The 26187-nt window shown below is 44.1% G+C and overlaps 1 protein-coding gene across 1 annotated transcript in view; it reads right to left on the bottom strand.

Annotated features, from left to right (window-relative positions):
- Positions 1-26187, bottom strand: part of ACAP3 (ArfGAP with coiled-coil, ankyrin repeat and PH domains 3) — a 105724-nt gene that overhangs the window by 41711 nt on the left and 37826 nt on the right. The window contains exons 3-6 of the mRNA XM_085298902.1: positions 16431-16488; positions 11707-11826; positions 11149-11202; positions 1026-1084 (exon numbers count right to left, since the gene is read on the bottom strand). Of these exons, the coding sequence (XP_085155028.1) occupies positions 1026-1084; positions 11149-11202; positions 11707-11826; positions 16431-16488 (291 nt within the window). The remainder of the gene's footprint in view (positions 1-1025; positions 1085-11148; positions 11203-11706; positions 11827-16430; positions 16489-26187) is intronic.

The raw sequence follows: 26187 nt of genomic DNA, 5'->3' as shown, positions 1-26187 counted from the left end.
GCACTAGGTACCTGCCCTGGGGAAAAGAGCCACTCAGAGGAAGCGTGCTAATGCAGAGATGACAGGAACAACCTACAAAGGCAGCAAAGAAGCTGTTCTCCCATCTTCACTGAAGGGACAGATCAAGCTGAGCTAGATTTGATCAAAGGTATTGTTCCCATCCAATTGACTTCCTGAGCCTGCTTCTTCTCAACCTCAGGCCTATCATGTTAAATGCAGCTCTCTGCATTGCCCACACTGGGGCATTGTAGCCCTGCTTTCCATTAGCAAAGAACTCGGGACTAGCACGCAAGCTCCAAGCTAAAGGCATAGGTATTCTTCAGATATTTCAAAGCATCACAGCATAGTGACAATTAGCTGCTTCCTCCACACAAAGAAGGCCCTTCTGTCTGCAAGGCTCATATTCCAGACAGATGCTCAGATTACTCTAAAAGAGCAGGACTACTGTGATTTTGAGTGACTAAGTGTAGGAAGGCAAGAGTGCAATGATTTTGCTGGACCCCAAAGTGATTTGACAGGAAAGTTCCCTCCTTCTGCAAGCATTCACCGGTTTAAATCACTAAGCAAATTCTGCATCTGATGTAATGTGTCAGCAGTATCCAAACAAGGTTCAGCTCAAAAGGCTTCACAGACACTGTAGAGTTAGCCCCACTCTGCATAGGTCTGAACTCTGGGATGTGTTTGATTTCCAGATTCAGTGGGAGGAGGCAGAGATAGGCTCTGCAGATGAACCGTATCAGACTTGGGGATGATGCTCAGATCTGAAACTTTCCTTTGCCAGATTTAAGTATGAGCTCACAGGATGAAAACATCTGGTTGACAACAGAGCAACCAAATGATAAAGTAGCAAGATGACAACAGCAGCCATCACACAAACCAGACCCTTGCCTCTGCCCTTTAGTGTCTTTTTTGTCCCAAGCAGAGCCTTGAGTAGTTACGTGGAAGCTGCAGTTCTGTTTACAGTGCAGACAGGGGCAATGGAGGTTCAAAAAGATGAAAACCAGGCTGAAGAGACAAGTACTCACTCTTTCACAAAATTGTGTAGTTGCTGTCGGACTGACCTCTGAGCCTGGTCAAACAGAATCTAAAAGAAAAGATAGAGAACATCAAATATATTTTCAATATGGAAACATTTCAGAGTCAGAAAATCCATGATGGCTCTCTAGGACCTTAAGTGCAATGGACTCAGCATAACTCCAGGGCTTGTCAGTGCCCATTTCTTGATGCTATCACAATGGATTAAACTTTTCCATCTCTGCAGTACTACCTTACTAGTGCAGATTTCCTGCACTGCAGCTCCCACAGCCCATGTCAGGGTACTGAAAATCCCCAAGAGGCCTACGCTGCTGACCTGCTTTCATAAAGTGAGTACTTGTAGGAGCAGTTGCCTTCATAGGCCATTTCAAATTTCATCTCTCCTGAATCTCAAGTTTCTCATTCTGCCAGAGGAGGGCACTATCACTACAACATTACATCACTTGGGGAAGGAGATTGGAACAATTCCTGAAGGTACATTGCAGCCAGCCCCACTATCTTAAAATATTTCTGTAAACCCCAACCCCTTCTACTGGGCAAGTGGAGAGTCTCTGGAAACAACCCTCATCACACAAGGCACACAGAAGAACATGGGAGAGAGGTTCAACTTTCAGCGTCAAAACAAGTCTTGATTTTTTTTTTTTACTAAGCATATGATATAAAAAGTGAGTTCCTACCAATCATTTCAACTTTATTCTCCCCTCTGCCCCTCACAAAGAAAAAAAAAAGTCCCAAACATATTTCTGCATACCCTTTGTCGGTCTCATCTCTAGTTTCCCCTGCCTTCCTTGAGAGATGTCCCCTTCTCCCCTCCTCTGCCAAAAATACCACAACAACAGCGCTCATTTCCCTCAYTCATCCCTCTCTCTGATGAGCATGATTATGAATAGCTCCACATTTCAGACATGTGTTGGGATGACAAAGCCCTTCAGCTAACTGAGGCCAGATGGAAAGAGGCATCCAGGCCACAAGGGCTGCAGTTGAAAGGGTAGATCACACCAGTGGTATACAGAAAGGTCTTCAGGAAGGCTGCAGTAAGCAAGCAGGGCCCACAAAGAATGGGCACAGACACCATTTCATTCCAGTACCAGAAGCACAAGGCCTAGGCACTGGCCCAAAACCTAATGATGCCCTGCAACATTATAGTGCTGAAGTCTGACACTACCACAGCTGTTTGGCATGAGTAGCTCTGGTTCATTTGCTCCAATTTAACCCTTTGCCTTAAGCTACTGATTTAATCCAAGACGTCCTGGAAACACAACTGATAACTGTACCTTTCTTTCTGGGCATGTCATCACCAGAAAAAATGTTTTCCAGTCCACTCTTTGGCCTTGCTTTCTCTCCTCAACTTACCAATGCCTTTTCAGGGGAATATGCCTGAGCCCACAGAGTAAGTTCAAAGTACTATTCACAGCCAGCACAGGACTCTGGAAGGCACCTTGCCTTAGCAAGGGGACTGTTCTAACCCACCAGAGGGCTTTGTACAAACAGCTTTTTCCAGTTTGCTCTTCTACCTTCCTCTTTGTAGCAAACTTGAATTTCTAGTGGGAGGCTTTTGGGCCACATCCCTTGACATCCCTTCAACCACCTCTCCTTTCCTTGTCTGGCTATCTTCCTTGCTTCACTGCACAGCTCAGATAAGGCTCAGAAGTGATGAGCACCTCCAAGTCTCCTGTTTTTTTTCTGAGAGGATGGGGCACCTAAGAGAGACATCAAAATGCTGGAGAGAGTCCAGAATAGGACTACAAAGATGACCAGAGGACTGGAGCATCTCTCTTATAAGGAAAGGCTATGAGAGCTGGGCTTGTTTAACCTGGAGAAGAGAAGACTGAGAGGGGATCTTATAGATAGAGGGGATGCTCATAAGGTCTATAAATACCTAAAGGGAGGATGTCAAGAGGATGGGGCCAGACTCTTTTCAGTGGTGCYGAGTGACAGGACAAGAGGCAATGGGCACAAACTTAATTTTGTGAGTAGGTTGCCCGTTCGAWTTTCAAAGCAAAATAAGTGGAGTTTTAAGAATTAGAGTTTCAAATACAAAATTGTTCCCTGGCTTACTCTSCTTTCCCAGACATGCTTGGAACAAATCATTTGGGTTAAGATTTTCCAGACCAAGTATCACCCTACCCTCCTTCTTAGCTTCCACCAAGCCAAGACGAGTCCAGCCTACGACTCACATCTGTACTTGAGGAGGATCAGCATGAAAGAGGGGGTGAACACAGCTCTTGCTCAACAGCAGCAGAGGACTGGATCCTACATTTCACTTCCTCAGTGTAAGCTCCTGAGGCACCTGGATACAATTCAAAACTGAATTTGACAAGGAACTGAGGAATTTCTCGTCCCCATGAAATCAAAGAGAGTTCAGCGGACCAGGATTCTGTTCCTGGTACTACAAGCCTACCTCAAGACACAGAGCATCAGACACATCTGAAGAGAAGCTAATACTACAACATTCCCACTTTACTCCCTTTTGAGCCTGCAAGAGAAGAGGGCTCCCACCAGGCTCCAAAGCAAAGCAGGAGAGAGACAGCATACCTGTGGACCGTTTCACTCATCACTTACACGCACATAGTTCTCAAGTGGGACATCACAGCTGCACACGGGGATAGTGACTGACTAGAGATGAACATCAGGCTGAAGTATTCACGGTGGCAATCGTCAAGGAGTAGCAAGGGCCAGACAGTCAGGAGCTGAGCCAGCAAAACAGGAGCCTCAGCAGCCAAGGCCCTGTCCCATTATCCCCACACATGGTGGGCAGGACAGGCCCAGAGTTGTTATCAAGGTTCAACCAAGAGTCTAGATCATCATGCAAGTTCACAGCAATAAGACAGACTTAAGGCCATGCCAGGAACTCAGTCTACAGTTCAGGGTCAGGTCCAGGTATTTCCCAGTACGTCCATTGTGCTAAGGCAAACCTGGAGTCAAACTAGGGGAAAAAAAAATCAGTCCACGAATCAAGGTCTGGATCAACAGGGTCTCTGGCCAGGCCAGGCCTGGCCCAGGTGTGGTTGATTTGGAGACTAGCACTCCTACAACATGGTTCCCGATGGATTAAAAGCCCAAGGCTGAGCTTAAAYAGGATCTTGGGCCCATGAGGAGAGGGTGTGGGTGGAGGTCCCAAGTGAGTCTGGTTAGGGCTGTTAAGGCCTATTTGTACGCTCAGGGCCCTGACAGCGATATCCCAAGATGAGATCAAGATCACTGACAGAATCAGCTGTTCTCCTGGAAAATTTGGCCCCAGATAGTTAGATGGAGGGTGTGAAGCTTTCTGTGCAGCTGCCTCATATAAGGACAAATGTATCCCTCTCTTCTCCAGCAGTRCTGATTCACCATCCTAATAACAGTGGTTATAAGCTAGCATGAATAAYATCTGTGCACTTACTCCCCTTATGGCCAGTCTAGAGGCCTCATTCTCATTGAGATCAACATGCCCAGAAAGAGTCTGAGGACCGGTTTTATGTTTTTTACTTCATTTTAATGAGGGTTTGTTGTCTGGTGGCCTAGGAGTCAGAGCCTGATCATTTTATCTGGTCTGGGGAATCCCGGCCAGTCAGCAGTCTCCAAAACTAGGGGACTGCAACATGTACGTGTGCAAGGCAGAAACTTTTGCTAGCCAGGCTAGCAAAGTTTATTAGGTGACGTACAGAGCTGCCTGGGAGTGCTATTATTGGCTATCTCTAAACATCTGACAGGGAATAAAACTGACCTTCCCAGGCCTGTAGAARTCAGTCTTCCAAAATCTATATGACAGCCCTTCCTGCCAGACACTGGCATCTGGGCTTGATCTTGCTCCTATCAGCTCTGGTTGGAATTAGAATAGAAGGAAGAGAAACGCATGCTATACTGCTAGGAGAATGCCTTGTTCCCCCAAGAGGGTCCATTCTGCTGAAAAGCCTGCTTGCACTGATAAAATATATCACTGTTAGTACTAAAGTTGCCTTGGCAGTCTGTCCTGGCCTTTCCACGTCTTTCTCTTCTCTTCAACTACCTGTCCTAGCGAAGAGCTGCAAAGAGCTTTTTCATCTCAGTCTCCGTCCCAGCTGAGTCAGGGTGTGGCTGACAGAGCTTTGGAAAGAGGATGGAAATATCACTGCAGCTGTTCCAGTGGTAAAATAAAATTGAACAATGACAGCGTACACTACATTTTTCCCTGATTTCATATTCCTACAGTTTACTTCCCTGCCAGTGCAGCTTCTAGCAGTTGAATGTAGCAACCTAACTGGCAGAAGGGCCAGGCAGAATCTGAGCATCCTCTGTCTGGCCAGGGATGCATAAATACTTCTTATTCCTGGCTGGCTATATGAYTTGGTCCTAAATTGCTTGAGTATTAAACTTGATTTTTCCCCAAGTATCCCCCCCCTTCTTTAATCAGCTCCAGTAGCAAGACATACACCCCACCCTCAGATTCCATGTCTTAAACTGTTCACATAACCATTTCTAGACAATTCTTATACAGCAATGGGCCATGTAAGTAAAATCACTCCTATATCTCATCCTTTTGATATTAATACTGCTTTGGAATGTGGAATGCTAACACAAAATGCTTTAAGACACTTTTCAATGTCTTGAAATTTCCCAAGAGGATTCATGGAATGAGACTTCTCTTGTGAATGAAAATTCCACTCTAAGTCCCTCATGTCTCCATGCAATCCTGGCACTGATTCCCTCAGTAAATCTATCTAATAAGTTCTGGTGACTCAAGCCCCTTCCCTGGGTTTGGGTTGCCACTAGAAATTCCCTGAGTCAAACAAGTCCAGCTAGTTCCCAGGTAAATCCAGAGAATATCTCTCTTCTCCACAGGCCACAAAAGACTGCCTTGAGTAGAAAAGATACCACAAAAACTCCCAGGTAAAGAAAGAGAGAAGAAACCAATGGCATCACCAGAGTCCCAACTCTCAAGAGTTTGGGAGTTTTTCAGTGTAAACATTCAGATAAYCTTCAGGAAGGAAATGTGCCTGCAGAAGGAAGGCACAACAACACGCAAAGAGACTCGTCTTAGTTCCTTCCTGACCCCAGGTGCTTTCATTCCAAGCATGTGAATACGATCTCTTGCAGTCTCTCCAGATCACCAGCACACAGCCTCCTGGACCTTCCTCCATGTAAGCATTAATTGTTTATTAATGACCTCATGCCATCCCATTTTTTACTGACAACCTCACATCACCCCATTTCATAACCTATTTGATGTTCCCATGGAAAGCCCTTCAGACAAGGGTGCCTTGATGTGCACACGTGATATGGTTGTGCTGCAGATCCTGATATTTCCTTTCAGGGCATGTGTAGGGCAATAGGTTGACAGGGAAAATACCTCCTGCTCTTTGGTAGAGCCATGGATTGTTTCATCCCCACATGCACTGCCTCTTGCCCTTGCAAAACCTTTTCTTCCCCTTTCTTAGCTGTTTGGAAGTGGACGAAGACAGCCTGGAACAATCCATACATGGTACATCTCTTTATCTGGGTAGCTAGACAGCACCAAGAGGCTGGTATGGAGCTTAGCCAGTYGCATCTGCTTTAGAAGACTATGGAGACGATTACCATGCCTTCACAAGGGCTGATTAGTTAAGTGGTTCCACTAGACAGATCTGTTCTTAAAAGCAGTGCAATGAACTCAGACCCAATCAGAAGTTTTGAGGGAACAAAATCTACTTCAGGTCTACRGGGTTTTTTACAGTCTTTTGTAGCGGGCTGAAAAAAATACATACGAACTTCTGTACTGCTGTAATTTCAAATGCCATTGCATAGCCTCATTACTGTAAGTCCAGTCCAGAAAGAACTAACAGTGACTTTATGCTTTTTTAGCTACAGGCATACTTTGCTAAATTCTCATAGTTAATTACATTCATCAGATTCCAGAAAAAGGGGGAAAGGATGTTTTCCCACATATAAAGGTCTGGTAGATTGCTAATAGCTTTGAACCTGTTTTGTTTTTAGGGAGGGTGCTCTGTATTTTGGGGAGGAAGGAAGCAAACAAGCAAACAAGCAAGCAAGCAGGGTTTGATGTTGACAGTACAGCATCTGTTTCTGGATAAGCAAGCACAGAACAACTTGGCAAGCCACAGTCAAAATTAATTCACTCCAGTGCGGTATGCAGAGAGGAGAGGGCATCATAGGGGAGACTTCTGGCCCTTGAGCAAAACTACAGTTCATGCCAGTCAGGCTCAGGTGAAATGAAATGGTTCATCTCTGGCGAGCTGTGCAGAAAGGTTGCYGCGGGGCTCTAGTATCCCATTCTGCCACCCACTGCTCAGAAGTCTCACAGAAGTAGCTGGGAGCTTGTTCCATCATGCACCATGCATTCCTAACCAGAGCAAGGAAGTTTGGTGAGGTGACATGACAGAGCATCCTTCAGGTAGCTCAGCAGCATCCTGTGCTGCAAAGACAGCACTGGCCAGAGAATTGGCAGGAGAGTTTCTGCAAAATGTTAGCTCGTTTTGTGTTGAGACAAAGGGTCCTGCTAAGGAGAGAAGTGACGAAACAGAACAGTACTAATAATGAGGCAGACCGTAACATTTCTTGGAGGGAAGTGGCCTGCAATATTATCATGAACAAAGACAGCTCTGAAGTGTTTACACTGTGAGAGGAAGACCCCTCACTCACTCAGAATCTCTAGAATAAGGAATTTCTCAGGAATAAAATTTCACTTTCTCTTSGAGGTAGGAAGTACAGGTTATGATTGCAAAGAGTCCAAGGAGTCCAAGTTTGAGTTCAGTGATACTTGGAGAACGAAATACCTCTGAGAGTCTGCACCTCTGCCCTCCCTGAGCTTGGTAAAGAGACAAATAGCTTATTCTTCTCACTTCTTACTGCATGTGACAACTGCAGGATTCCCAGACTCATAAGCAAAAGGTGGGGCATTTTGCTCTTGTAACATGGGTATGAGTCACAGTCATTTTTCAACAGAGGGTGGGAAATACTTTACCATGGTATTTTCCTAACAGGTACGGAAGTTTTGGGAGGGAGATGTCTGATGTAGAGATCTAACATAGCATTAGTACAACTGAAAATCAGAACACTTGATTGTCATTACAAGAAAAGAGTATAAGAACTCAGCAGTCCTACACACCAYGATGATCATTAGGAGAGGGAAATGACAGGCCCCTAAAGTGAAATGMAGTATTCATCCAGACATAGTACAGCTACCAAGAGAAATTCATGCATCCTACCTTGAATCTGGCCCCAAGGTAACATGGCAGCCAGCAGGACCTTTGGGTTTTCTGGTGATCCTGCTACTTACAACTCCAGCTGCAGTGATGCCTCAAGAGGTAAGCATTGTAACACTAGGAGGAAGCAGCACATCCAGGTTCTATTTCAAGCCACTAAGCACAGATTTCTGAACAGACTATACTGGCAAGCCAGTTGTCTACAACTATTTTTCCTAGAGCACCTAGTGAAATCAGCCTCCTAGTTCTACAGTCTTCACCCTGTTCTACTGTTTAGGCAAAAATACCATTACTCAAGATGWTGATTCATCCTTCTGACAATCCTAGCATTTATCTGGYATACATTATTAGAGCTTCTGCTAGTCACCAGTTTGTGTGCCCTCATCATAGCGTTTCAAAGGGAGGAAAGCATTTGAAATGCTTTTTGCAGATACAGAAACTGGGGCATAAAGGTACAATGGTCCAGATCCATAAAGGTATGGAAGTTTCTAATTCCTATGTATGCTTTGCCAGGAGTAAGACATTAACCCAAATAAATGTGGCTAAGAGCACAAGAAAGGCAGAGGACACAGCCCTGCTCTTCTGAACTCAACTTTCTCTTTTGTCATCTATCCCTCCAAGGCTGCTTTCATGTTTTTTTTTCATCCTTGCACATCAAAAGAAAAGTGGAAATGCTCTGGAGTTTAATGTGTTCATCCTCTGCATTCAGCACAAGGTTTTATATTTGGATTTTGTAGGGCTGAAATAGAAGCAGGAATGTCCTCTAGCCCAGTGCTCTAGCAATAAACACAAAGAGCAAGTTTTTCCAACTCATTTTTTTTTGGTATATTTTCCCTTCTTTTTAACTTGCTCCAGTTGTACATACGGTCCTGGCCGCATGCCTGGAGTAAGCACTAACAGTTGCTTCATAGCTGACATTCTCAGACATGGATGAGCCAAGATATGCATGCACATAAACATATACACACACAAAAGGAAAACAGCAGAGGGCCACCAAAAATAACTCAACTAGTTGTACAGCTGTCAGAGTGGGCTCAAGATGCTGCAGTCACTCCAAAGCTGTTCCTGGAAAGGCACTCACACTGCTGTGCAGCTAGGGGAAGAGGGTGCTCTCCAAAGACTCAGAGGAGGGATGGTTTAAGCATGTTTCCCCATGTGCATGCAGCTGGTAGGAGTGAAATACTATCTTTTACAACCTCTGACTCACACGCAGWGGGGAGCTCACCCCTGCTGAACAACCTAGGTTGCATGAGAAGGGATATACTAGTCAGCTTGGGATTTGGCAGCTCTCGGAASGGTTCTTCTGCATATTAGCTGGCTAAAACAAGAACAAGTGCAAAAGTGCCACTTTTGGCAGAGACCAGTCATCCAAATGAAGCTGCAGGGCTGGTGTGGTGGAGCTATTCATAGCATTCTGCATCCAGAGCCTTCTGGCTGGGACAGCTTCCTCATAGCTGGCTTACACACATTGCTTAGTCCAGCCCCAGCAGTGCAGGTGTGATATGATCCCTGGGAATGGAGGGTAACCTCCAGGGGGTTCAATGCTCCTTAGCAGAAAGGCCTTATATTTTCAGAGGGAGGTTTAGCAGCTTCAAAGAATTAGGACTCAGCTTTCTCTGCTTTGACATAAACACACCTTTTCTTTGATGATCACACCGATTTTTCAGTCTCCCCCTCCTCCACCAATCCTGTACAGCTGTTTTTTTCCAAATACTAACAGTCCTAGGAGAGCTGCGTATGTAGTACCTCTTTTCCCCATCATTTTCCACTAGGAGGCAACTCTTCCTACTTGCTTCATGAAGTAATTAAATTGATTTGATGCAGCTTCTTCTCCAACTGCACACAGCCAACCTGAGTCCCAAAAGCAAGCTTCATGCCTAATACACCATGACAGGGGCATCATGGTATAAAAGTGGGTCACTCCAGCACTGACATTCTGAAGCTTCCTTCACTACAAAGTATTTGTATCTTCTACTGAGTTACAGATCTAAAAACAGTGAGTCTGGTATGGAACCACCATCATGAAGCACCTTCCGCTTCTACAAGCTTTATGCCATGTTTAGATGTTTTGGGATGGAAAAAGGGCAGATTCTCACTCCTTGGGCCTATTAATGATATATAGTCAGGTCAACAGAACAGCCCTTGTCTAGGCATTTCCTTCCTTTCATTTTATTATAGCATTAATACAGGCTGCCTTACTCTTAAACACAGACCTGCAAACAACCCACCAAATCTGCTCCTAAGGTCAACTCCAAAAAAGCAGTCCTTCTGTTTCGAWTTATTCACAGTCTTCATTGTGTCATAATGACACAAATCCGAATGCCAAGCTTTAGAGTGTATTTCACATCTGTGGCAAGAAGGCTACACATGCAAGCAGTTCATACCCAAAGTCCCAAGTACGAGAGCTCTCAGGACCCTGTCTGTCCTCACTACATCATCCTGTGCAATCCAAAAAGAGTAAGTCATATGCAATGCAGAACTTCATGAGCTTTCCTTTTCCTTTGGGAAAGCAGTCTGTAATCTCACCCCTCGACATATTGGTTGCACATCTCTGACCTGATACAAGCCAAAAGACACCTACACAGAATCGTAYGTATCTTTTCACTAAATGGCACCCCCTCTGCAAGCCTGGGCAAATCCCATTTGCTAGTGTACATGATACATTATCACTAATCATTGTGAGTACCAGTGAGCTGTAAAAGACTCACAACTCATCCCATTCAATATATTAAAGACAGAAAATCCTTTGCAATAAGCAACAATGTTTCCCAGCCCTTTGCTGCTGTCTTGGCTACCCAGTACACAGGGATTGGGATTTATAAGTGAGTCCCTTCACAGACCCCACCTTTGTACAGTATCAGGTTTTATGTCAAACACAAGAGATCATTAATTAGTGTCTGAAGGGAGAGGTGGCCATGAGCACACAAAGAGACAAGAGGAAGTGGCATTTTACCATGTGATAGTTAATCATTTCCTGCAGACTGTCTCCAAATTTGTCGAGGCACTCCTGCAAAAAAAGGCAAAAAGAACTGGCAGTGAATAGAAGCAGCTGTCCTTTATCCCCAGGGGTTCAAGGGTGTGACAGAGACACTCTCATTAAAACACTGAACAGCCCCTCTTTCATTTGGCAAGCAGGCATTCAATAAATATCTGGTGTTGAAGGCTCCCTGTCCTTTCCAGTTTAGTGCTGAAATCACCATGCCCACTTGTTTCTTCTGCAGATTGGTTACCCATGTTTCCTAAATAACTGGTGCTCACTGACCTAGATTCCAGCAACCTTGATAGCACTGTGGCTTCTTAAAACCCCAGTTCTCCCTGCGAATGAGGAATCTCACTCTGATTTTTCAGCATTGCATTATCAGATGCAATATATTCTCCTTAAAGTCTCCCATTAAATGGCCCCTTAAATAGTACAAAGTACTATGATATATTATCCATAAACAGCATCAGGATGGTTATCACTCCCTTATCCCTCACAGTGTCCCATACTTCACCTCACAGGATGACTTACAGAAATCATTTCATCCTTCTTGCACTGCTGTGACAAATCACGGACTCCACTGACAAAGTGCTTGTTGGTGGTGATGTAGGCTTTGCCTGCTTCTATCATCCCACTGCATAGCTTCACCAGCTGCACAAGGAGAAAGGTGTGAGCAGAGAGGCAAACGACCACATCAAACTGACTTGTAAACACAGCAGATTTAATCTGCACCAACCCCAGACTCCAAGACCTTTAGAGCAGGATGTCAGGCACATTCCTGGTGTGGCTACACTAACAACCCTCACAGCATATGTCAGAAACAGGGACACAAACCTCACTTCCAGGGTAACTCATGCTGTCAGCATTTCATTTGTCACTTAAGAAAACAGTACCAGGCTATCTCCTGAGAAGAGATGAATCAGAGTAGTCCATCTTTTCTAGTGGATTTCTATCATCCATTCCATCCTTAGCCCACAGGACTGCAATAAAAGAAATCTGATTATACAGTTTGATGGGGGAGAGGTTAGACTCCTTGGTGCTGGGCAGAAGTGATGAGCTGTCTGAAAGAAGCTGTCTGCTGGGAGTATGCTGGTCTGTCAACAGAAATCTCTGAGACCAGCTGGCTGTTCAGGTTACTTGTGGAGACTAGTCTTGCACTTCTGTTGGAATGAAGGGGAGCCAGCACTCAGACGCCTGTTATTTTTATATCACGTTTTTCTGAAACAACTGACCAGGACTCTTTAAGCAATGTTTGCTGCGTGCATCCAGTGAATATCTGTGTTCCCTGGCATGCTGGCTAAACCATCAAGACTGTAACTAATTATGAATCACTTGCCACAATTCTGCAGCCCAAGAAAGTTATGCTGGTGTGAGATATATCTCTGGATTGCCTGTGACTTGGTATAGTCTTTCCTCAGGACCTGGAAGGAGTTTTGTTCTGAAGAACGTGCCAGCAACGTTAAGAAAACTACATGTGCTCTGATTCTAATTAGCACCCTTGCTACAACTTTAACGAAGTTACTTGGAACTTGCAGCAAAATGAGGCCAGCTTCCTCACTTGGAAAGGTCCTCACTATGGAAAAGTCCATAAACTGCAAGCCAAGAGATCTGCAACAGTAAGGACTGGCCATAAAAAAATATTTGATATATTTGTTTTAAAAGTCATCACTGTTTCAAGCTTTTTAACTAATTGAAAAATTTTAGAAGCTGACAAGGAACAGCACTTTGAACTGAAGTCTGCCATTCTCAAAAACCAGGAGCTTTTTAGAAATATTAATCTTACTAATGAAAAAACGGCTTTAGAAATCTATCTCCATAAACTAGCCTCACCTACAAGCTGGGGATGTCTCTCCCCTAACTATCTTAGAAAAGGGATAAAGAAAGAGGGTAACAGGAATCCTGTYCATACTCCAACATGTATGATGTTGCTAGCTTAATTCCAAAGCCCCACTGAAGTATGATGTACTAGTTTGGGCTTGGTGCTCTGTTTATGTAACCACAAGACTYTGAGGTCTGCGCTGAATCACATTCTATAGGCCTGCACTGCAGAACAAGCTTGCGCGTTTCTGCCTGCAAATCTGTAAGCATATATTTCAGGATATCTGAATGTATAAATATATATATAATCACACATGGCATACCTGTTTATATATATAGTATATACAGTCCTCAGTCTTTCACATTCACATTCTCTCCTGTCCATTCAGTTTGGCAGAACAGCACTGGGTGCTAGCAGGCTTGTACTATCCCATCCAACTCCAGAGAAGGAAAGCAAATAGATGCAGCTCCTGTCACATCTGGAGCCCAGACAGACACGAAAGGCTTTGGACAGATCCTCTGGAAAAGAAATCCAGCCTATTCTGCAACGTGGCAGTTTCTAGCATATCTCTGTGCACACATTTGGGGCCAAGATTGTGCTACTAGTAGCTGAAGGCCATTCATCACTAGCACACCCAGAAATCATGTTCCCTAGCTCTGGAAAAACTCTCAAAACTTTAAGAGAGCTTGGACAACATTGGTAGGAAGTGGGTCTTTGTCAGCTGGAGCTGCAGAAAGCAATTAAATCCCAAACTTACCAAACCACAGGAAGTTCAGAAAGTTCAATAACAAATATTAAGGGTCACATTTTTGATACCTCCTTGCACTGAACAGCATCCTATTCCCATTGCCTCCCACATGGAAGAAAGATGGTTTTGCAGATGTAGGACAGGACAGAGYGAAGGAAACCTCTTTGAAACAGTAATCAAACCCAGACCTCTGGCGTTACCCTGGGTGAATCTTTAAAATTGTCCTTTACCTTCATTTTAAACAGGTGTTAAAGGGTAAATCATTTATAAACAACTAAGTGTTCAAAGGCACTGAAAAAAGCAGAGAAATACAATCAGTCCTTGCCAGTTTGGTCCCTTTTAAGAACTAGTCATGCCAGCCATTTCAGTACCAGTGAATATTTACACTAAACTCTAGAAAGGCTGCCCTGGAAAACTGTTGCTGGTACACAGAAGGGCCCTTGGGCTATTCGAGGGTGATTTACTATGAATGGGTGTGACTGAATCTTGTCCAAAGCTACGCCCAGAGAAACTAATCTGAACTTCAGTGAATCTTCAGATGCAAACTCCAGCCTCACTTGCCCTGATTCCAGGCCCAATGAGCCTTTTGCTGACTGTGACTGAGCCAGCACTTTGCTTGGCTGGTCACCTCTGCAGCAGACAGGGGAATGATACAAACAAGTAGAATGAGATATCTGCCCACTTTGCACTACCAGAGCCTCACACTGTAACTGTCATCTGCGGAAGACCAAAACTGCACGAGGCTATTCCTTTAATTTAGTCCTCACCTAAAGGAGCTCAAATTAATTTGTTCTTGTAGCTCTCCCATTGTAAGCAACAAAGCACTAAACAAAAACAAAGCTGAGAGCCATGAACAGCTCTTGTACTTTCAGTTTGCTGTCCTCAGTCTAGCTACAGAGGGCACTAACAGCAGTAGCGCTAAAATCACAGAATCACATAAAATCAAAGAATCACTGAGGTTGGAGAGGATCTCTGGAAATCATCTGGTCCAACTTCCCTGCTCAAGCAGTGTCAGCTAGACCAAGCTTTTCCCCATGCTGTGTCTTAGAGTCCCAGGCCTGTCCATAGATGCCACGGATAACCTAAATCCCTTTGCAGCTTTCATCAATGAGACTAGTTAGCTTGTGCAGATGCCTGTTTCTAGCAGCTGAGTAGTAAGTACATTTTATAGGGCACAATTTTGCCTAGGGCTTGTGACTTCAACAAAGCCCATTCCTCCATCAGATACAGAATGTTATCCCCTACTAACTTCAGGGAATCTCACAGCTAACAAGCTAACAGCTCTTCTAGCTCCTCCTCTGCATTTCTGTCTGTTCTAGTTTAGAAATAACTTGGCCAATGTCTCAGACATCAGGAGGAGCGGGGGGAGGAAAAGCCGTCTTCTTCTGACTTAGCTCCGAGCCTGTTCCAGTACTCCCTGCCCTGTTGCCCCCTCATCCTTCACTTGGTCTCAGACACACGACAAATGCTCTTTGCCCAGCTCCCTGCAACATCTATACAATCCTTTGGAGTCTGTCTGTACACAGATTCTCACTGTGTTTCTCACCCTAAAGGCCAATGCCTGCATCCAGATGGTGAATACTGAGCATATCCCACTTCTAGCGGAACTCTGTAATTAACATTTCAGTCCAGTACTCCTTTGTTATCCAGCAGCATACATTATAGGCCATAATTGTAGATGTACAATTACACAGCAATAAGCCAGCATAGGGACACATTGGAATATGAAAGGAGGCAAATGAAGGAGGGTCACATGGGCAGGAGGTAAGAACGGCATTTCGGAAGTTAGGATTAAGGTCTAATCATATCCTGCAAACACTGTGATACTGTAATAAAATCAAGGGTGTGGCCATGCAGAATTAGTTCCCATGTCTGCACAGCCTGTCATCTAATAGCCCTCAAATTCTCTGTAAACACTCACTAAATCAGACAGACACCAGTGTGACAGAACTTTTGCTCCTTCTGAAGAGCAAGTAGTGAAGAGAAGACCAATCTACAGATAATTAGGGAACCCCAAAAGCTGAACTATTGACCTGCTCTCTGATCACTGGATTACATACTATCCTGGAATAGGACATTAATTGGGGTGACCAACTACCAACTGATAAAAAGAATCACCAGCATACATGCAAAATGGCCAAACTGATTCACGAGAAGATATTCCAGGGTCATATTACAATTGTGGCACAGAGCCTGGCTGAACATCAGACAGTAACTACCATCATCAGTCTGAATCTGGTCCTTTATTTCCTTGCAAGTGTTTGCTTACATTCCTGGGCAGGACACACTGGTGCTTGTGCTGTGTGGACACCTAACAGCTCCTAGCCCAGACAGCTTARTATCATAGGCAATATGAGTGGAGTAGGGAAAGGGACAGTATTGAAATAAATTGTCCCAATAGAAGAAGCAGAGCGTTAGTTACCAAGATCATGGACCAGGCCATCTTTCAGCATTAGGAGCACATGTCTGTACCTCTCATCCTAACTTCTCTGGCTATCACAAAGGAGCCCTGAGAGGTGCTTGTCAGTAGAGGGAGACATGGCGTTGTGTACAAGCCCAACATGTTACACAGTAATACTTGATAGCCTGAGATGGGGTCTGTGTTCAGAGGAGCCTGATGGAGCCACATCCTAAGCAGTAATGCATATGTCTCTCTCCAAACTAATGCTGTAGGCTGCTCCATCTTACCTTGTCAAGCTTTGCTTCTATCTCCACCACATCTGTTTCCACTTCATCAATGGTCGCCCTGCAATGAGAACAATAGAAAGAAATAACTAATTGATTGCTAAAGATGACTGAAAGAGAAGCCAAAAAGTCCCAGAAAAGTAAAGATTGGAGAAATTAAAGCATGTGTGCCAGCAGGGGATGGGAGGAGGGATTTGCACTTCCCACTTGAGTGTTTCCTGCCACCACGTAAGCTCAGGATCTACTTCTAGGGAGAAGGATCCCACCTCATCTGGAATGAATTCCCCAGGGCTCACAAAGGAGATTGAGATTCTGCTATCTTCTGTCAGTGTTATGGAGTAATCTCAGTGTGTAACAATAGCTATACACAGTAAGCTCATTTGCTGGCCTTGTTCTGATTCTGCAGGCACTGCTGTTAATTGCTGACAAATGCTAAGTGATACAGAAATAACCATGGTTACACCTTAGCCATCCCTACACAGCAGGCACAAACATGCTTGCTTCAATGCCACAAAAACTGATTTTCTAGGCTGTAATTGTGCCTGAAGTGCAGCCACACAGTGAACTATGTCCTTTGAAGATTAGGAGCCATCATTCAAGTAGAAGGACATCTTGGTCCTGTTATCATTGAACATCATAAATCTCTTTCACATGGGGCTTTGGCTGCATATGGATAAATCTGTTTCATGATTATTGAATCTATTTTCTTTCCACATCACTGGACAGATATGACAGTAAGAGGCTAGTGGGATCTAGCTGCAAAGGTCACCAGGCCTCCCTCACAAAGTGAAATATTAACATGACATCAGCCATTTGTAAGAGACATTCCCAGACCGAGACATGTGGTATGAAATGACTTTCTTTGAGGCAAGCGTCCAACAGCAGGTACTATAAACCAACCCAAGCTGTAAACCCAAACTCTTGAGCATTGCTCACTGCTATAGCATGTCCTTGCTTGGACAGCTGGTCCTTTAACTAAGCACCTAGAAATGTGGTAAACCTCATGGCATCCTTATCCACCAAGGATACGTAATTCAAATTACATAGCAAGTAGCTGCTTAAATTTGTGGGCTTGTGATGTAAAAGGTTGGTTCCTGAAATGCTACACTCAAGTTTTAGAAAATTCCAGCACTGAATACATGTGCCAGATAAAAGAAGAGTAGTGGGAGATGTGACTTACAGCCAAATGAATTAATACCATTCTAAGCATTCTTCCATGGTATATATGTATAATACCTTACCCAGGCAGGCGCAGTCTCCATTTGCTAACTATGAAATGGCCAACATTTGCTACAGTCTGGATTAATCCTGGTAGAATAAGGAGGAGAGAATCTGTTGCCACACAGTATTGGAGTAATACAGAAGACCAAGTATTGTAATGCCTGTCCTTAGCATCCAGAACATCCTCAGGTTCAGCCAAACATTGCAAAAGACAGCACCTCTTCTACACATGCACACTCTCCAAAGAAAGCTTCATGGGGGCTATGAAAAGATAGCTGATTGGGACATCTCGCACATTAGTTAATGACAACAGAGGTCAGGTGATGTCATATGATCATAGGAACTCCCCTCCCTGCATGCCATGCCTAGTCTTTCTACTTAACTATGTTTCACATGGGTGGCACGTAACTGAGCACAAGCTAGAACAGAACAAAGCCCCTTCTGACACCAGTGAATCCCAAGAAGTTGGAGCTGGTAGGTAGGATACACTGCTGTCCCAGTCTGCAAACAGGGAACTGAAGGCTGGAAGGACTAAATAATATATGAAGCATCATGCAAAAAATCAGTAATGGATTAGCACCCATCCCCAGAGGACTCTCATAGTTGTCTGTTAACTTTGCTGGAGGCAACCAAAATGAATTAAGTTCTGCTCTGCTGCCCCCCCCCCCACCAAAGCTATTCTGGCTTTGACAATGTGCAGTCAGCAGCTTTTATATCAAAGTTCAGATTTAGATTTGTTCTGAGGACTAAGAATTCTCTCCTGAGTGTCCTGTTGAAGAGAATTCCCACTATGGTGTTGGTTATCCAAGTCTTAGGCAGTTTGGAAACCTCCAGACTCTTTTGACTGCCTCTTGCAACTAGCATGTGAATAGACACTTAGAAGTGCTGTGAAAGAGGAACACGTAGGAGTACAGGGTCTCTGGGACAAGACTGTGTCTTCTCAGGACTACCCACCACTTGGCACAGTAGTGCCCTGTTTAACCCTTGGTGGTACATCAGTATAAAGAGATTAATCCTTTGCTTGCTCACGACTTAATGACCTGCAGAGGCAAGGTCATTTCTGCCTCCCCAAGACTTCAAATGCTTTTACTGACCTCCAGATAGACAAAACAGAAGCACAGGATACCTAGGCCATTTAACGTATCCTCCTAGTAATGGAGACAACAACGCTTCAAAAACTGTTTGCACAAAGTTCTTAATTGTCTGGAGGTGCTCACTGGGAGTTGCCTGTCACATAACCTAACCCATGGCCAGCCGCTTTTTGCCTGGTTTGCATGTGCTATAAGATGATTGAATCACCTGGCTCCTCACGTGCTGAGAGATGCTGCATCAGCCCCAGGCAAAGCTAGCTCAGTGCAGAGGCCTCCATGCACTGGCCCCATCCCACCTTGCTGAACGCTGAAATGCGGCAGACAAGGACAGACTGGCAGAGCTGGCTGGTGTCTCCAGTTGGGAACCTACACCTAACACCCTATCATACTTCACAGAGGTTAAATGAAGCCTTGAATCTGACTGGTTTCAAAGGCTGGAGATTTGGTATCTCAAGCCACATGCAGAGCCAGGATAGGCTGCTCTGGCTTTAATGCCAAAGAAAGGCTGTGAGAAACACCACCTGCCATAACAAAGCCATCTCAAAACCAGCCCAGGTGCCCCAAGGTCCTGGGTGCATCTGCCCTGCTCTGCATGCTTCCACCAGAGGTGCTGGCAGGGAGGCTGCAGCCCCGGTGCTGCCTGGGCACATACCCCTCTCCTTGGCACTGGACCTCTCCTGAGCTTGCCCCAAAAGCTGCCCCTCGCTGCAGAGGAGGGAGAGCCCCACTGCACAGCAGCCTGCCCAGCACTCCTTGCTCCACAGCGGAGCTATTGGGCACAGGGCCAGAGCTGGCACGTGGAAGCATAGCTCCCCCGCCTCCGCTACAGCACAGCCCTGACTGCCGAGCACCTGCCTCCCCACCATGGCACGAGCCTCCCTCACTCCCCAAAATGAGGCAGGGAGTGCAGCCAAAGCATCAGACCAGAGAGCAGCACTGCCTCAGCGCAGTTGAGGGTCTGGTCACTGTTTGCTGAGAGCACCAGATTTTTTATCTGCTACATATGGTCTCTTGCAAATTGCTGTAAATACAGTTTTCATAAACAGCCTTTCTAAGAGCTGTTAAGTCTCAAAGATGTGTTCTTTAAGAATTAAGGAGTCTATTTACTCTTGCCTAATAACTGTCTTGCTGAATCTAAATTGGTGCCTATTTGAGGCACTGTGACATAACGGCTGTAACCCTCCTTCAGAGCTTACTGTTCTTCCCTTCCCCTGCTCTCTGGTCCCCAGTTGATATCATTTACAAGCAGGAGAGTGTCTCCTCCATTAATGTCCCTTTCCATTAAAAATCCTTGTCAGCTTGTGGTTTGACAACATTATTCCTAGATACAGAGGGCAGAGGGAGGACACTGGCTGTGTATGGGCTACATTACTCCATTGCAGTCACATAATTCTCTCTCTATAATATTCGACCCAGTCTCTGCTATCCTTTCTTTCATCTGGTTTCTTTTAGCAAGGGAGTGTGAAGGAGAAGAGGAGAGGGAGATCTCTTGTTGCTAAATGAGCTACAACATACTTCAGCCCTGCAAATAGTAAGAAACATCAAAATTCTACCAGTACAGTGTGAGGGAAGGACATGGCTCTGCTCCTTTCATCCAAGAGCTCTTGATTTCATCTTAGCAAACAAGGCTCCCTACATCTTAACATAAGTGTAACAGAGGAAATGTCCTAGGTTATTAATCACCATTATAGCTCATAGAAGACAGCGTGCAATCTCATTTCATTTGAAAATACTGGATTCAAGAAAATACAACTACTGCCTACATTTGGCTCCCCTATTTCCTGCCATGCAGGGAAACACAGATACTCTTACATGGGGTTCCATACCTGCTGAGTACTCTGAATTAAATTTTACACCTCTCTCTCCCTGTGTCCTTGACAACTAGACAGCCCTTTTCTGGCCATGACACCCATTGGAAGAGATAGTCAGGCCAGAATTTCAGACTTTGCTTTCTCCAGCAAAGAATACTTTACAGCAGCAGCCCAAGGCCTGACTTCTCTCTAGCTGCAGAGTTCTTAGTCCCCGTTGTGCAAAGGGAGGAAATTGGTTGTTGCAGGTTAACAAGAAAGTGTACTCTATGATACCAGCACAAAGTCCAAGTATAATGTATCTATTTCATTTTTTACACTTTTGTTTTTTAAGAACAGGTTCTATCTTGAGATGATAGTGTAATGCCAGCCTTTGCTTTCCACAAATACTTCTCTGTTCTGCCACAGTCACTCAGGGAAAAAGGAAATGCAGTGTGGACATTTTGGAAAATCACTAAAGCAGATTCACCTCCAGCGCTTAGCACTGCCATTACTGACTTTCAAGATCTCTGGCCTGACTTCTAGCTGCATTGCTATTGATAGATGGTGCAGGCTAAGGTCCTACTACTCAACTAGGAAAAGATCTAATGCACTTCCTGTTTTCCTGTTTGATCACTCTAGTCAAACAACCAGAAAGGACTTTGTAAACTCTAACAAGAGTCAGACAGATGCTATTAAAGAATTAAGTCCTCTGCTTAAGCATAGCAGAAATGTCAAACTCTTCCTTCATGGCGTTGCGGTGCTCACCTGACTTGGCATTCCTCTCATCTATTTCCTGATTGTCTTTTGTACAACTCATGCCTCATGTACTCATGTATAACTCATGTACTCATGCCACTGGGCAGCAAAAGGAGTGGCCCACAGAAAAATTACAAAAATAGATCTTTCCCTAAAGCCTTTTAAATAGTTCAGTAAAGGGTATTTTAGTGTGGGAGTTTAACAAAGATCATCTTGTTAGCTTATAAATAATATTTGATTGGATATTTGTGTTTTGAAATTTCTTTGCTTTTCAGTCCTGAAGAAGAGTTCCTTTGAACAATACCTCAGCCAATAGGCAGGTTTCCAATGACTGCTATTGACTATTCTCTAATTCCAGAAAGAGGTAAATAACCAAATGTCTGCTCCTCAGTTAAAGAGAATTCAAGATACCAAGATGATCATCTTCAGCACAAACAGCACCCATACGAGTATTTCAGGGCTTTGCAGTATTCAACATTTCTCATAAGCTCAGAAAGTACTAACACCACAAAAGAGAATGAGTGGCTTCCAGAAGACTGGGTGTTCTATGCGTGTCCTGAAAAACAGAGTCACTGGGCTGCTGGTTACTGTAATGCCAGCACAGCTAAATTACCTTGTCTTTCTGCAGCAGCGGCAGGAAAGTGCCATCATGAAGATTTCAACCTTCTGTGTCATGGCAACAACAGCCCAGAAACTCTTTCTAGTGCCAGAAGAAATAAGTGCTGGGTAGTCTTTTCTTCTTTGCTTTTCCCTAACACTTCTTCCAACTTCTTCCTTAAGCAGTTTCCTAGGCGTGGCCTCTAGAATCCAAGTAGAAATCTATACTCCCTTACCYTCACATCAGCTGGACTGAAAATGAAATCCTGGTGACTCATTATGAAAGTGCAGATTCCCTAGTCCCCTCAAGTTGCCCAGGGCTCTGGCCACAACCAATCTGCTACCAGCTATTTGAAAATACAGTCAAAAAAGAAGCTTCTTTCTCTCTAATAATGTGGAGCTAAAATTTTATTGCAACACATGGCTTCCCCATAGGAATGGCAGCCTGTTTGTGCCAGTGGCAAAGCTTTTGGAGGAAACAGAATAATTGAAGAGCTTCTTTCAGGCATTTTTTTTTCACTTTCAGCTATTTTTATTCTCTGTGTTCACAAATCATGTATTGCCCTCTTACTGCCAGATTCAATTTTTCCACTTGGTTTCTTCCTGCTTCCAAGAGCTGGAAAAAAGAGCTGGAATTTTTGGGGTTGCTTTTCTTTCCAGGAAAGCAGCAGTCACCATTGTTTAAACTGAAGCCATCAGCAAGAGGCCTGTGTAGCAAGGCAGTCTAGAAGTTTGTTTCCTGCTAGAAGCGGGGGAGAGCATCTGTAATTTACTCCCCATCTTTATCATACTCTAAGAAAAGGAGTTGATATATTTGGACTGTGTGTGGAGGAGGAAGACATTTTGGACTGGGAATCCACTGAACTATGAACAACATGTAACTACAGCTAGAGAAGGCATCCCTAGGGAGGCTCAGGCATTATATTTGGTGTAAGGAATTGCTATTATAGGTTTCAAGTGTTTGATTTCGAGGATAGTGACCTCTGGGGGCCTATTCAGTGCCAGACACATTACAGCCAATAAGGGTGAACATTTAGCCATCCTTTCTAGTTATGTGGTTCTTTAATATCTGACTGAAATCCTTGCAGAGATAGGTTGTGAGGCAGTTACATAGTTAGGTGTATTGCAGCCAGATATTCATCTTGGATAAACTGTAAGTTTAAGAAAAGGGGATCTGAGTCCTTGAAAAAGTGCCTAATTCTTGCCCTGCAGTGTCTCCTCCTGTAGGCCTGGTTTCCTTGGTCAGGAGTTTTTTCTCTTTGCACTCACTAGACAGCTCTGGCCCTTTGCCTCTTAGAAAGCATTCCAAGTTCCTTAAGGGCTAGGAAATGGTTGAAGCAGCAGCAATATGCAAAAACAGAAGCAGTTCAAACCTCCCCCTTCTCCATCTCCCTGATCAAATAATCTCATTCCAGGGCTGSCCATGTCAATGAAGAAACCAGGGAGCAGAGTCTTCTAGAAGTAATGGGCAATGACTCTACCCCTTGCTCACAGAGCTCACCACTGTCCCTCTGCAGAATGGTGTGCAATAATGCTGGACAACTTCATTATGATCTCTGCTATTCCGGTATATTGCAAACGAGCCAGTAATGGACTAAAGCAATGTTAACTGAGCTCCTTTTTGAGAGGGGCTGCTTCATACAGCCAAGACAGCCACAGTACATTGTTCCAGAGAGGAAGAAAACTTGAGGAAAGAGACMAGGCCAGATTCTTTAACATTTGAATTTCTGTCCCTCAAGGGCACAACGTATCTCAGTCATCCCTTTGCTTCTGAGATTCAAAATGTTCTTACTCTGCACACAGCTGCAGTGCAGAGTCTCTTGGTTGCTCTTCCCTAGAGAAATAACAGGATTCACTCTGATTGCTTACAGAAGAACATTCCGAATTCTCTGCCAATTTAATTTCTGAGCTTAAATTCTCCCACTGCTCTCCCACTATATCATACACAAAAGATAAAACCCTTTCAGTCACACAAGCAAGCTTAGAACCTGGAATAACTCCATGGGAATGAGTAATATCACTTCAGCATTCTTTCACTGCTGAGCTCTAGTGGTCCATCCCAAAAGGATGCAAAMGTGAGATAAATAGGCAGAGCAAGTGGCATGTATGATCCATACTGAATCTATGTGCTTGCCRTGTCCATACCACATCTGACTTCTGACACAGCCAGATAACCGCAGACATAGGAACAGCTGTAGTGTGCACATGGGATACTCAGCAGTTAGGGCTCACCCACTTACCCAGCTGGAGGCATCTGCCTAGGAAACCAAGTGATCTTGACAAGGAGGAATTGAATCACTTCACCCGTACCCAAAAATGCAAGGTCCCAATTATTGGGTAGCTAAAAGCTGTGTAGTCATCGTCTGGCTGGGTGCCCTTCTTGCTTCCTGATGCTGTGCTCTTCCTCCTAATGCTTTTCCAGGCCTTGGGCTATTTCCATCATGAGGGAAGAGAAAATAATCCACAAGCACAGCTGCTAGTTGTTCAGTGTAAAGCAGAGCCCTTTCCAACTGAAGAGAAGATGCTTGAGTTTACTTGCTCAGAAAAATAAGCAATTTCTCAGAGTCCAGAGGGTTTTGCATTATGAATTTTTCCTTATGCTTTAAAGAAGCCACACAGAAGTATGACTTATATGTGACAAAAATCTTCACAGAAGCATTTTTATATTCCAGGGGGACAGTAATAGTAAGCTATGTGCTATCAGGCAACAGGGCCTGTGGCAAGAACCCATCTGCCTTTCCCTTCTGACTTGATTTTATAGTCTTTCATTAGACAGTCCTAAGGAAACACCAAGGGAATAACTGCCCACATACAAAAAATGAATATGAGAATCTCATTTTGATCTCATTGGCAGATCAATGCAGAAACCAAGGCACTGGCACCACTATAAGCTGAGTGTAATTGTGTGGGTGCCTAGAACGGGATTTTTCAAGCACYGCATGGGGTGGAGTTGCAAGGACAATGCTGGCAGAGGATGAGGGACAAAACAAGAGGCACACTGACTGAGGAGCACTGGCTGTGAATGGGTGAACTATAAGGGCCTTTTTTTTAGATAAATTACCATCAGTCACCATTTGTTTCTGATTATCCTGAGTAGTAGTCCTACAGCATGGAATGGTTTATGATGACTGGAGCAATAATGGAACGGGCTTAAGAAAGTTGTTGATAGCTGCCACATAAGTCATCTCCCATCCTTGACTTCCTTATGTCTAAGTTCATCAACATTTGCTTTACAGTAGCATTGTGTGTATTCAGTGATTAATTCGTGTTTGGAAAGGTATGGAGGATGCTCAGGTGACAAGCTGATAACAGCAAACAGTCATAAATTATATTAATAAACCTTAGCATTAAATAGTATCATATTACTCGCCAGCTCAGGCATGAAGTGATCAACATATATTTCTCAGAGAGGCCTGTCTGTATTTTTCACACTTCTTTATGGTGAAATAGCAACCGTGGTTTTCTTGGTATTTGTTGTTAACTGAGTGCCTCTGACAGAAGCATACACATGCTCTACATGAAGGTAAGTATGGCAGAAATCCAATATCAAACTGAGTATTAGAAAATAATAAAATGACTTAAAAATGCTTGGTTACCTCCAGCAACTACATGAAAAAAAGATTGATAAAATGTAATTCCAAATTATTTACTGCTATAATAGTGACTACTTTTACTTGCAGTTGTCAAAGTATCTCACAGACTAGACTTAATTAAGTCTCCCCTTCCTTTCTCTTGGGAAGTGCATTTGTTATTCCTCAATTTTCTGGCAGGGAAATGGAGGCACAAGAAGACAAAAACTGAGATTTTTTTCAGGACTGAAGTTCAGAAAAACACGGGACTATCTTCTGCATTCTGTGGCTAGGTTATAGGTTGTTAAATTGCTCAACTAAAAGGCATATTTGTCTCTAAGGCACATTTATTTACAAAGGCAATCACAATCACTGACTATATGGAAGGTGCATTTTTGCACATTTTCATAGCCATGCATGTGAAAAGCAACCTGGGAGCCTCTTGCTTTCAAAAGTGTCCACTCAACATAAGTACATCTCTTTGGAGGCATCCAATGCGAGCAGATCCTGCTCCAAGTGAGCAGGCCCAAGCCAACTCCCATTAAAGTCAACATAAGGATATCCATTTAGTTCAGCAGGAGCATGAATGTTTCTGGAGGATCTGTCTCCCTCTCTCTGTCTCYATTAATGCCAGTTCTAACTCAGGCTAGTATGTGACTCTTATGCATGTGATCTGTTACATGGTGCTACCACTTCCTTAYAAGCAGTTTGCATTGATCTGCATAAAACTCTCCCT

Source organism: Rhea americana, unplaced genomic scaffold (genome assembly GCF_003343005.1).
Source record: "Rhea americana isolate MKP2758 unplaced genomic scaffold, rheAme1 scaffold_143, whole genome shotgun sequence".
Taxonomy (NCBI): domain Eukaryota; kingdom Metazoa; phylum Chordata; class Aves; order Rheiformes; family Rheidae; genus Rhea; species Rhea americana.
The sequence above is the reverse complement of the archived record's forward strand: the minus strand, read 5'-3'. Positions and strand labels throughout refer to the sequence as shown.